The sequence below is a fragment of the Macrosteles quadrilineatus genome, unplaced genomic scaffold, assembly GCF_028750875.1.
Source record: "Macrosteles quadrilineatus isolate MER2022 unplaced genomic scaffold, UCM_ALF_1.0 Scaffold_8__2_contigs__length_117827958, whole genome shotgun sequence".
In the NCBI taxonomy this organism is placed as follows: domain Eukaryota; kingdom Metazoa; phylum Arthropoda; class Insecta; order Hemiptera; family Cicadellidae; genus Macrosteles; species Macrosteles quadrilineatus.
In genome coordinates this window covers 5,739,642-5,752,936 of record NW_026542601.1, presented here as the reverse complement: position 1 = coordinate 5,752,936, position 13,295 = coordinate 5,739,642, and the positions used below count along the sequence as shown (strand labels likewise).

The 13,295-nt window shown below is 37.6% G+C and overlaps 1 protein-coding gene across 2 annotated transcripts in view; it reads left to right on the top strand.

Annotated features, from left to right (window-relative positions):
* Window positions 1–13,295, top strand: part of LOC129001661 (ryanodine receptor) — a 168,616-nt gene that overhangs the window by 93,575 nt on the left and 61,746 nt on the right. For both annotated transcript variants that reach the window (XM_054429036.1, XM_054429037.1), the window contains 13 exons: window positions 276–450; window positions 4,577–4,723; window positions 5,113–5,324; window positions 5,891–6,088; window positions 6,201–6,338; window positions 6,732–6,884; window positions 7,457–7,572; window positions 9,000–9,163; window positions 9,737–9,835; window positions 10,452–10,601; window positions 10,986–11,112; window positions 11,512–11,602; window positions 12,068–12,250. In XM_054429036.1, coding sequence (XP_054285011.1) covers window positions 276–450; window positions 4,577–4,723; window positions 5,113–5,324; window positions 5,891–6,088; window positions 6,201–6,338; window positions 6,732–6,884; window positions 7,457–7,572; window positions 9,000–9,163; window positions 9,737–9,835; window positions 10,452–10,601; window positions 10,986–11,112; window positions 11,512–11,602; window positions 12,068–12,250 — 1,953 coding nt within the window. The remainder of the gene's footprint in view (window positions 1–275; window positions 451–4,576; window positions 4,724–5,112; window positions 5,325–5,890; window positions 6,089–6,200; window positions 6,339–6,731; window positions 6,885–7,456; window positions 7,573–8,999; window positions 9,164–9,736; window positions 9,836–10,451; window positions 10,602–10,985; window positions 11,113–11,511; window positions 11,603–12,067; window positions 12,251–13,295) is intronic.

The following is a 13,295-nucleotide window of genomic DNA, read 5'->3' as shown; positions in this document are numbered from 1 at the left end:
GTCAGTAATCAACTAAAGGTATATCACTATTTTTTTACACCCACCTTTCACTTTTTACGGGTTAACATTTGCTACATTGTGTCCCCTCAACCTTAATAGCTTAAAGCTGTGCACAGTGTTACTTTCTAATTGGTTTCCAATCATTAGTCTTACACAGATCATTTTACTCCATTCTACTCACATCCTGCATTCATTTTCAGCAATACACATAGGTCATTATTGTCTCAAACTAAAGAATCATAATGATAATGTAACTAATTATGATCTGTCAACAGTGTGAACCGACAGAGTTGCTACATGGTGAGGGCTGATGAGTTGTACAACGAGGTGACGCAAGATGCGACAGGCAAGGGTGCGTCACAGGGAATGTTTGTCGGCTGCTTCGTAGATGCGGCCACTGGCTTCATCACCTTCACCTGTGAGGGGAAAGAGACAAGCCACAAGTACAAGGTAATATCATTGACTATAAATCCTTAAAAGACAACGCATACATACGGGCCCATTGTAATGGCCGGAGCTGAGCCAGGTCCGTGGGTTCAGTTAGTTGGTCTGCACCTCCGAAAGACAGCGCGTGCGTCAATTGTTTTATTCCTTCTCTGCCAGAGAGTGCTGGCAGCGCACTCCCGCCCGGCGCCCGGCGCCCGGCGGCCCGGCCCGCACTCGGCGCACTCGCAGTACAGACACTAGACAGAGTACGCCGTGCTGCCGGTTCGCTAATCGCTACAGCGCACACGCGCACGTACCTACACGTACACCACACAGTCCCTTCACTCTCTGTCCTCTCACCGTACTTCCAGTTCCACTGATACTGCATCGTACCCCAACGATGCGATTATATTATGACCGCAACCGAGCATTGTTACCTACACAATTCCTATGGTTTAATTAAATTTGTCATACCTACACACACATTTTTTCACACTTACACACACATATACCAACACCATACCCCTACTACCCATTTACCCAGAACTACTTTAATTTTCAATCTGCATCCAGGGATATAAAAAAATTGAAATATAGTTAAAATTATTTTTTACAGAATGGATTTTAGCTTAGCGGTAAATTCCCAAATATATTATACCATTGCAATTTATATTATTAAAAGAATTTGTTGGATGTTTGTATTCAGCACATTGACCCCTAAATATTTATTTTCCTAGGCATTTTGGGTATCAATTTTAAAGCTCCAATTATTTAGATGTGCCTTTTGTGGGTTTAGATGATAACCCGTGAAAGCCCTTCGTCCAATAGGCTTTTAACATTTCAGAGTTTATTAATCATCTATCAATCATCAATCAGTTGTCAATCATCTTAACTTTTTCAGGTCAACACTAGCTGTTTGCCCGTTCTACGTACGGGAATCTAGTAGTAAGTTAAAACCCACGAATACTATAAAAGACCCCTTATATTCAGAACAGGAGTTTGGTTTGCATATTTAGTGTGCATTTTTCCAGATATGATGGCAAAACTATAACTGTTTAGGAATACCTATAAACCTTCTCAAAAACAATATCTGACAGTTTCAAAGCCAAAACGAATGCTTCGCAATTAAATATCACCCGATCGTGTTAGTCCATATTTTATATCAAACGATGAAAGGAATTGCTTTACAGTATAGATCTATGAGGCATAGCCCTAAGGTAGGCCTGTAATTTAAAGTTACTTTTCACACTGGTTAAAAGTAGTTAAAACACTTCCTCAACCTCACTACTGCACACTTTATTCGGGTTTAAATTTTTATTAACAATGGTGCTCTTGTTGGCTGTTAGTAACCATAAAACAAATCAGCCCTTACAGAACACAACAATTGGTTGTCGTCTGGTATGACTATTTATTCAAAATAACTCGTCGAGTGTTAATCATAAAGTAGTTCACAATTTGTGCTAAATATGTAAGAGCGGCAAATGTTCCATTTTCTGACATAATCAAGACGTTTGCTGCTAAAAATCAAATGTATTTATTTTTCAAAATTATTATTATTATTATTTCAAAAATACAATGCACTGTCTCTTACAAAGAAAATTTCACCTGGCGCCACTCACTTCTGCAGCTAACCATAAACGAACAAAGCAACAATCAACTAACTTTCGACAGTCTCAACTCAGCAAACAAACCGAAGTGATGTAAAGAACAAAGAACTAAAGAACTACTGGAGTACTGGATTGCGCTCACAGTCAGTGGCACTGCGGGGCGGGCGAAGTGTCCTTGGTCTAGCTTCCCCCAACCCAACCCCCACTGGCCCCACTGTTGGCAGAAGCCGACGTTGCCCATACCGTTAACTTGTCAACTATATACAGTCAACGCCCAAACGATATATATTATAAAACGCACCTTTTTAGTCACTGCACTGTTAAAATATATAAAGATATTAAAATATATAGAGGTATTGCAAAGGTCCTTCGTACGGGATAGGCGTATACGTATCAAATGCGTATTGCAGTTACTAGTTCTTTGCGTTTAAACCATAGAAACACCCCCAAAGCAGCAAACCTGCAGACTAAACGAATTTCCAATTGACTGATTGGATTTACACTAAAATGTCACCTTACAAATATAACATATTTATTACCTATTCAAATATAATTAGTTTAACGATAACTTAGGTCTGCTGCAACAGGGAGGGTAAAAAAGTTTTTTTTTATTGTAAAGTTTAAATACTGCAGTTAAGTAAGAAATGTAAGTGTATGTATTTTATCAATTTAATTAATGTTCATAAACAGCTGTTGTATTGTTGTATAATCTGTTGTATAATGTTGTGGTTTTATCTTCCAAGTTTATGTTTTTAAATGTCATATTAAAAGTTCACTTCTGTGTTAAAATATGTCACGTTTCTTTACCAATGTATTTGTTTTATGGTAACTGTAGGAAAAATGTAATGTAGGCCTACAACTCGAGTGCAAAGTGAAATTGCCTCACTCGGGAAACCATTCCTCATTAGGCCTAAGTATTTCCTCGAGTGAGTCAATTGCTCCCTTTGCTCACTAGTTGCACAAATAACTATTTCTCCGTAACCATTAGATGAATAATAACACTTCAATAGACAAAATTATTTGGGTTTTTAAGCTCTACAAAATGGTTTGGAAACAAATTGCTAAATCATATGTTTTTTTAGTCAAAATGGGAAAAACCAATTTCTACCCCATACATTTCTACACAAATTTCTACATGCACAAAATCACATATTTCTTATTAAAACATAAACATAACTCAAAACAATCCTACTTTGACAGTTCTCAATGTTTATTACAGCTTTTTGTTGCTGTACATGACCAATCTACCAGCATTTGTAACGGCCATATTTATAGCAGTAATGACAGCTGGATCTATTTTTACGAAGGTTCGAATATAGCATAAATCTGTGTACGTGATAATAATAATGCATATAATAAATACATTAATTTATATATAATTAATATGATATATAAAAACGACCACGCGTTTGCCTAGAGAATATTGTGAAGGGATCGATCACCGCGCAGGGCCTATGGAGGCGAACCATGCCATATATTCTGTGACCATGCGGCGGCGCCGGTGAGTCGGACGGTAGGGAGATCAAAGAGGACCGCGACCTGGCTGGAGTGTCGGCAGCGGAGCGGGGATGCACGCGTGCGCGCGCAGCACTTACAACACGAGTTTCCAGCCATTGCCGCTAGGAACGCCACCGCATAGAGGTACTGAACTAGTTCTGCTAATCTCCGCTAGGATATTTTGCTGGGTACGCTTTTTAGTACTAGATGCATTGTCTTTTAAGGATTTATAGTCAATGGTAATATTCATCATCATCATCAACAACAACAACATAACCATTATCATTATCATCAACAATAACATAAATTTGGCAGCTCCAGACTCACAGAAGCTAATTATCCTCTTCCATCTTAGTATCTTCACAATCAAAGCTTGTCCTCTTCCACTTTGGTGTGGACGCTTCAAAAATTTATAATTCTGTTTTTTCTGGCGTGGTTTAAACAGGTAGGGATTATTTTGGGACGGTATTAGTGGAATATTGTGCAAATAAGCAGTCTCAATTAATCACAAATACTACTCATGGTTGTGTTAGATATTGCAGAAGGTGATCATGATGTTGCTTGGATTCTGGTGTATACAGTTTAGAAAATTTATTCAAGTTGTATCAATTTGTACTACATACTACACAAAACAACGTAGATAGTATTGAAATCAATTTTAACAAAAAACTATATTTCAGCCTGTTTTGCAAAATCTGAATTTGCATTCAAAACTGGATAGTGCTCGCTTGGTTATCTAAAGGTCTGGTCCTAAGAAAATGAGGAACTTTTTAATGGAATGAAACTGGACCTACCTGTCCTTACTTGGCTTTTTAAATAAACAGGAAGGATTTTTAACTAACTAAAGAACCAGCATCGTAGTTTGTAAAAAAACTGTCATCATTCATTAGACACTCATCCTCCACCTCAAAATATTTACCTTTGTATTTTAGTGTCATATAAATTTAATCTAATCTAAATATTTGGGACTCAACTTTCTAGGATTCGATTCCTAGCTAAAGCCATCTTTATCTCCCAGCCAATCCAATTGACTGTGATTTTTTCAGCTGGAGCCAGACTCCAAGCTGTTCCCTGCGGTGTTTGTTGAGGCCACCAGTAAGGAGATCCTGCAGATAGAGCTCGGCAGGACATCCACAACTCTGCCATTGTCTGCTGCAGTCCTGCAGAACTCTGACAGGCACGTCATTCCGCAGGTGAGTGATTCCGATTCAGTACACTTTACAACTTTTATACTGTAAACCGGAGTAAAGGGCAACAAAGATTCATGATAATATTTTAACTTTTAGTTAACTGACTGTGCTAAGTTATCAGTGTATGTTAATCAGTATATTTTGATCTTAGTTAGTTACATATCCAAACAGATAATCACTTTTCATTCTACTCTCACCCTGAATTCAGCTTGAAATATGTGCACAAAGCCACCTCTGCCTTAGTGAAGTGATTGAGTAATAAAATAACCTTTTCAATTTTATTATTTAGAGATTTGCGATGTAATTGGAAATTATTTTTCTAATTCTTCATTTCTAAACAAACCACGCTAGTAGTTGTAAGTAACAGTGTACTAAGTTACCTCTGTCTACAGTTCCCACCTAGACTGAAGGTGCAGTGTCTCAAGCCACACCAGTGGGCTAGAGTGCCCAATGTCTCCCTGCAGGTGCATGCTCTCAAGTTGTCAGACATCCGTGGCTGGTCCATGTTGTGTGAGGATCCTGTATCAATGCTGGCCTTGCATGTTCCCGAGGAGGACAGATGCATTGACATCCTGGAGTTGATCGAGATGGAGAAGCTACTGTCGTAAGTGTCACTCTAAAATTTGTTTATTAATCTTTTGTTTAAATTATTGTTATGTTATCTTTTGTTTTGACAACATTTATTTTTGGGAACTAGGTAAAATTGTTTGGTATCTGCCTGTGCGCCTTAAGAATTGCTCTAAGATGTACTGTATTGGAGATTGAGGGTTCTAGTCCTTTTTTGGGGATAACTGGAGTACAACTCACAAGAAGGTCATCCCTGTGACAAAACTTGGTTGGGGCTCATCCCAAATAAAAGGTGGACTGTTGTTTAAATGATGGTGGAACGGGTGGATTCTTTTAAAATTCCACTTTAAATCGAGTATTATTATGTTCCTGTTGGTCAAAACAATGTTAAATTGAGTTTTGTGAATGCACTTACTTTCATAACATACTCTTTACAATCAAATCGTGGTTCCTGAAATCTAATTTTTTAATTTTCAAAAGATAAATTGCACATATATGCAAAAAATTCTTCATAACAAAAAGTCATTAAAAGAAATGAGGGAACTGATAAACATTGAGATAGAAATAACCCTCAATGAATCTTGTTAACCTTTTTGTTGGTAGGTTCCACGCACACACACTGACGCTTTACTCCGCCCTTTGCTACCAGAGCAACTACCGTGCGGCCCATGCTCTCTGTCACCATGTAGACCAGAAACAGCTGTTGTACGCCATCCAATCAGAGTACATGTCCGGACCACTCAGACGGGGCTTCTACGACCTTCTAATCTCACTGCATCTGGAGTCACACGCAACTACCATGTGAGTTTGGAACTGGCGGTAAAGATTTATAAGATAAAGCTGGATAAGAGTTTAATCTAGCTCTAGTCTCTTTTGAATTTTTTTAAATTCTAAATGAACTTTCTTATTTCAGGGAGACTTGTAAGAATGAGTACATTATACCAATTGGACCAGAGATCAAGGAGCTTTATTCAGATCCAGAGATGGGTCACAGTTTGAGATCTTTGAAAACAGAGTCCGTCCAGCCTCAAATGAAGATGACAGACATTGCGTTAGTATTATCTTTGACTATAAATAGAGCTGAAAATTCCATCCTCAAAGTTATAGCCAGTTTTTTATAACAAAATTATCAAGTTAAAGTAAGCCACTGACAGAGTACGCTAATTTTAAATCACTGATTTCTTCTATCGCATCCCATATTTTCAAAGCCAGACTGAAAGGCCAGCTCATTGTATAATATGACTGTGGTTTGTAAAAGTCCTATGTAGATATGTTACCTTTGTGACTGTGGGGAACGAGATGGTCTTTTATGGTAGAGAACAGGGCTTGAATCGCCAATGGGTAATGCCTGTGAATGTGATAATGGCGCAACCTCTAGACCTATCTTGAAGTAGTTTGTAATAGCCTAGCATCCTAGTATGTGAACAGTGTCTGGTTGTTGCAGAGAGTCGGTTGACAACATTCGTAGCCTCTACAGTCCCCACTTCCCCCTAGGTGTGGTGAGAGACTTTGTAATGGCCGCGTTGGACCAGGCTGTACAGATCAACCAGGTCCACAACAGAGACCCTGTTGGAGGCTCCAACGAGAACCTCTTCTTGTAAGTATACAATAGTGATGTTAAGTTGTGAGATGAGTTGAGCCTCTGACGGTTCTCTTTCAAATATGAGCAAACCCTTTGATTTAAAATATAACTTATTATGATGGGATGTCTTAATCAGTTTTGTAGCCAGCTAGACTTTCTGCAGTTTTTAGTTTGGATAAATTTCAAACGGGTTGTCCCTGCCTGTTAGAATACTCAACAAACAAATTGCTTGCAAGGAAGTCAGGACACCAGCCAAAATACTGGTTTTTACATTTTGTGTTGATTGTTTTTGTTTTGATTGTGTTGAATGGCGATAGGTAGTGTGCAAATTTCAAAGTAAAAAAATCTATGCTGGGAGGAAGAAATCTGTTGAGCTTATATTAAGAGAAAAGCGGCCATTGGTATAAGTTTGTGATCATTTATTAAAGGTTAAAGTTAAATGTGTATGATTTTGTTAATTCCTTCTTGTCTTGGTTCTAGAGTGAGAAAGTTGACCTTGAACTACTTCCATTTGCCTCTTATAGTCCGTAGATCAAAGACAAAATGTCTGGATTGCATTCACTTCAATTTTTTTTTACACTTTTCAGGCCTCTTCTCAAACTTGTGGACAGACTTCTCTTGGTTGGTATTCTGACAGACGATGACGTCATCAAACTGTTGATCATGTTTGACCCTGAAACTTGGGATCCTACTTTTGAAAAAGGTAAATATATTTTGAAGATATTCTTATAAAGTCTTGTTGTGTGAAAATAAAATAACGACAAATAGTAATACAGAACAGGCTCACGAGCACGAATTAAAGTGTTAGAGGAAGGTGGTAATTTCCTTGCTTGTGGTGGTGGAAGTATGACAACAAAGTTCAAAGTTGGATTTTTTTTAGTTTTTGCTATCACTGGGGATTGGTATGGAAATGTGAATTCAGAAGGATGCTTCGAATTTGTAACAAACAAATAAACTTCTTATCCTAGTAGTAACTTAAATGAAGAGTCCATTAGTTCTAAAACAGGTCTTTCAAACACAATTGACGTCAGAGGATTTTGTTCGCAATGCATGATTTTACCTTCAATGAGATATTGACACGGCTGTATCGTTTGACAGAGGGTAAGGACGAGCACCGCAAGGGTCTGTTCTACATGAAGATGGCCGAGGGAGCCAAGCTGCAGATGTGTTACTTGCTGCACCATCTGTGTGACACTCAGCTCAGACACAGGGTGGAGTCTATCATTGCCTTCAGAGAGATATTTAGTGACATGTCTGTATTGTTTGACAGAGGGTAAGGACGAGCATCGCAAGGGTCTGTTCTACATGAAGATGGCCGCGGGAGCCAAGCTGCAGATGTGTTACTTGCTGCACCATCTGTGTGACACTCAGCTCAGACACAGGGTGGAGTCCATCATTGCCTTCAGAGAGATATTTAGTGACATGTCTGTATTGTTTGACAGAGGGTAAGGACGAGCATCGCAAGGGTCTGTTCTACATGAAGATGGCCGAGGGAGCCAAGCTGCAGATGTGTTACTTGCTGCACCATCTGTGTGACACTCAGCTCAGACACAGGGTGGAGTCTATCATTGCCTTCAGAGAGATATTTAGTGACATGTCTGTATCGTTCGGCAGAGGGTAAGGACGAGCATCCCAAGGGTCTGTTCTACATGAAGATGGCCGAGGGAGCCAAGCTGCAGATGTGTTACTTGCTGCACCATCTGTGTGACACTCAGCTCAGACACAGGGTGGAGTCTATCATTGCCTTCAGAGAGATATTTAGTGACATGGCTGTATTGTTTGACAGAGGGTAAGGACGAGCATCGCAAGGGTCTGTTCTACATGAAGATGGCCGAGGGAGCCAAGCTGCAGATGTGTTACTTGCTGCACCATCTGTGTGACACTCAGCTCGGACACAGGGTGGAGTCCATCATTGCCTTCAGAGAGATATTTAGTGACATGTCTGTATCGTTTGACAGAGGGTAAGGACGAGCACCGCAAGGGTCTGTTCTACATGAAGATGGCCGAGGGAGCCAAGCTGCAGATGTGCTACTTGCTGCACCATCTGTGTGACACTCAGCTCAGACACAGGGTGGAGTCTATCATTGCCTTCAGAGAGATATTTAGTGACATGTCTGTATTGTTTGACAGAGGGCAAGGACGAGCATCGCAAGGGTCTGTTCTACATGAAGATGGCCGAGGGAGCCAAGCTGCAGATGTGCTACTTGCTGCACCATCTGTGTGACACTCAGCTCAGACACAGGGTGGAGTCTATCATTGCCTTCAGCTACGACTTTGTAGGAGACCTACAAGCGGTGAGTCATCACAGAATATCATAATACAACGACTGAGGTTTCACAATAAATTTGTAACATGACAATATTGACAATATAATTCATGTCTCATGTAGTAATACAAATACTTGTTATCACATGAAGGAGCTTCTTAATCAATTTTTCTGTACAATTTTACTTGAAGTGCATTTTCCAGGAAAAAAACTGTAGGATACAATTGATAAAAATAGCCATGGCATACTAATATCACTGTTCTGTCATACCAAATCTTTGAAAAAAATCTGAAATTGAATAAAGCTCTATACAATAATTGTTTTGTGGTCATACTATTTTTAAAACATCTTCTATTTTGAGTCGCGTGAAATCTACCAATTTACAGGAAACAAGCTAAATTTTTGTGTTGAAAACTAAAAAATTTAACTCTTTGGATTTGTTTAAAAAAGTGGAAGATTCTTTTTTTTTAGCATGATCTTATTAACAATCATTCTTGCTCCACCAATTATCTAGCTAGCAGTATTATTAACACATTTTCCCATAGTTTTTAATTGTATTTATCAGAATCTGGATTACCAACAAGGCCTATTCTTGATACAGGATCAGTTGAGAAGATATGTTGACATCAAGCAGTCAGACCTACCATCAGCCATTGCTGCTAAGAAGACAAGGGAATTCCGATGTCCTCCAAGAGAGCAGGTATACAAATTTAAACATATATTTTCTCTAAAATTACCGTTAGTTATTCATAATGACCTTAATTACATAAACAACTCATAAACATAAAGGGCACTCTAATGAAGGGTAGGATATGCAGCTGAGTTGTTGATTTGTGGTCAGCAGGCTCTGCACAAAGTAGCAGGTTGAGGCCACCATTGGAGGGCTGGCTGAACACTGGTGACACTGGGTGTCTTTAGGTTAAGCTCTGTGGTGTTGTGTGTTTTTTTTTTTTTTTTGTGGGAAATTAAAAATTTGGTCTTTAGAGTTTTACTTAACGAGATTTGGGTTTGGTCTCCCTCCATCAAATTTGTATTAGTTACACCAGAAAATTCTACAAAATTAGGTAGGAAGTAGCATTTAATATAGCACTTATTTGTCAGGACAACATTCTATAGTCAATGAAATCCTAATTATTGGACTTATGATCCCATTCATTCATTTATTTATCCAAGGGAAAGTTCAGCGCCCTCCCTTTTGTCCATGCGGTATCCTATGAGACATTTGGGGCTCGATTGTGTTTATGGAATTTATCCCATAGAAAGGTAGTTTTTTGGCATATTACGTTTTACAGTACAGTACTTGTTCTTGTTAACAGATGAACGCGATCCTCGGGTTCAAGAACCTGGAGGAGGACGACACTGAGAACTGCCCTTGTGGCAATGAGCTGAGAGAGAGTCTCAATGGATTCCACGAGAGACTTATGAAACATGTGTCTCTGGTGGCTCTGCAAGAACCACCTGCTGAGGTATTCAGCTGTTATGTTGTTGTTGTTTGGTCGTTGAACAGAAGTACTTAACAATGTTAGCCTTATCCAAAACTGATTGATTCTGATTCTGAAATTACTACACCAGTCTCGCAACAAACAAAATAAATCGGGATACACAATGAATGAAAACAAAGTAGATAAATCTTTTCACGGGATGATTTTGAAAATTTAAATGTATCATTATTCCTAAAGATATACCATATACCATACATAAAGATACCTACATAATGGGAAATAATGACTTTCTGATTATCATCCAATTGTACTGTATTGAAACTAATTGATTATGTTTTCTCATATAGCTGTTTTTGGTCGTAAAAGAAAGCAAATTTTTTGTAACACTAGTAACCTCATATTTTGCAGGAAACTTCAGCTGACGATACTGCTAAGCCTGGGCCTCTGACACGTTTGTATAACTTTATAAATGCTGTCAAGGAACTCGAGCAGCCTCCCAAAGAAGAGGAAGAACCAGAGAAAAAGACTCCAGAAGGTAATTTTTTTTTTTTGCTAATTTTGATGCCTTTGAGTTATTGAAAACATCATAAATGTAAAAATTTTAGTACTATTCTAAATGAGTTTACCATAACATGAGCAATTACTATTTTAGCTATAACTATTTAACATTGCTGTACAATATTCATGGGATCAAGTCAGCATGGATGGAAGAGTCCAAATGGATTACTAAAAATTGTAATATACGTTCCAATTTTTAAAGATCTCACTTACGAGTATAACGACTATTTTATTCTTTTCAATTTCTGTAGATTCCCTGCAGTATTTTAAGCTACTTTAGTTATTAAAGATATTTTCCACTATTAACATTTTATCTTTCTACATATAATACTCATTACTCATTACTAACCACTAATCAGTTATTTTTGTTCTACAGAGGTATTCAGGAAGATTCTGATTTCAACAATTGTGAAGTGGGCTGAAGAATCTCAAATTGAGACTTCAAAGCTTGTGAGAGAGATGTTTAGGTCAGTGTTAAAAACCATTTGTGTATATTGTAGGGTCAATGGTAAAGATACCTAAAAATTTGTTCACTTAGCTATTTATTTTATTTTATTTTATTTTTTTTTTATTTTTTTTTTATTTTTTTATTTTATTTTTTTTTAGAGAGAATTTTTAAATTCAATGATCTGTTATCTTCAAATTATGAAATTTGTTTCTTAATTTGTTAGCTATAAGTCATACGACTAATATCTTGGAAGCAAAAGTCAGTAACGCTGAAAATCTGTTTGTGACAGTATTATAATACATCAGTCTAAAGTTTTATAGCATACCTGCAACGTGTCCAATTTAGATTAAACACTTTTTTACTATGGACTGTTGATTAACTTTTCCCAAAATTTGTCGCTTTCTCAAATAATTTTTAATCTTACCCTAGAAGTGAGAATCCTAAGACAGTTACAGTTAACCAACTGTCTCTTGGTTGTACACAGTTTGTTGGTGAGACAGTACGATTGTGTGGGTGAGCTAGTGCGTGCGTTGGAGAAGACTTACGTAATCAACACCAAGACTCGTGCGGACGCAGCGCTCATGTGGGTCGGTCTCAGTCAGATACGAGCTCTGCTGCCCGTACAGATGAGTGAGGAAGAGCAGGGACTGATGAGGGAACGACTGTGGTGAGTACACTCCTGATCCGGACCTAGCATCTCGGATAACAAGGGGGTCGCTTAGGGCTACAGTACTACTACATTAGGAAGTCAAATATTTGTAAAATATATGCTTTAACAATTCATAACAAATGAAAAACTATCAAATAGAATTTCCATGCAAACATCGGTATGAGAAGTGTTATTAAAGAAGAATAAAACATGCTCAACACATCTTCAATCTTCTTGAAAAACTTTAATATGAAATATGATTTTCAATACAGTAATATCAAAATTATGCTAAACCAACACACTACAATAGAAAAAAAAACAATAAAGTTGATCTTTCTATATTAAAATGCATGAAATTATTTTTGTTTGAGTTTGACCTGAGTTATAACTTGGCACAATTATATCTACATCAAAACATCATAATGACGATGACTTACAAAAAGCGAAGCAAGCTGGTAATGCCCCTAGTATTGTTTTCGCTCTACAGATGGCTAGTCTAGCTTGTCAACGGTTAGCGGCCAACTGTGATTGTAATTTTACTTTCTAGGTTATTGCGGAAAATTCTTTAATTAAAATGATACTTGTTATTATTACATAAAGTACTTTATTAGTCTTAACAAATCATTTGCTGTTTTTACTTTACTTTAAACAGAAATATATTTCATTCTTTTATACTTGGAGAATATTCTGATCCCACAAATTGATTCAATAAAGTTTAGTTGTTATTTAAAATATGCTAATCTATTTACTGCAAATGGCCTGATTGTTGAAGAGAGCAACAACTGACAAGGAGCATAATCTATATCATTTTGTGCAAGATGTCTGGTAAAGGCTGTTTGATATTGTCGATGTTTATTATTTTACCCAACGCAAGGCATGATAACATAGCTTTTTCAACAAGCTCAAATTCGTGATCTAATAGAATAGAATGGAATAGAATAGAAAGAATAGAATAGAATAGAAATCTTTGTTTGCCATTGAATATGGGCTCCTAACCTTCTTGACACAGGATTGTCATATTACCTGAAAGTTATTAGCTATGTTATTGGTATTTGTTAGGTAG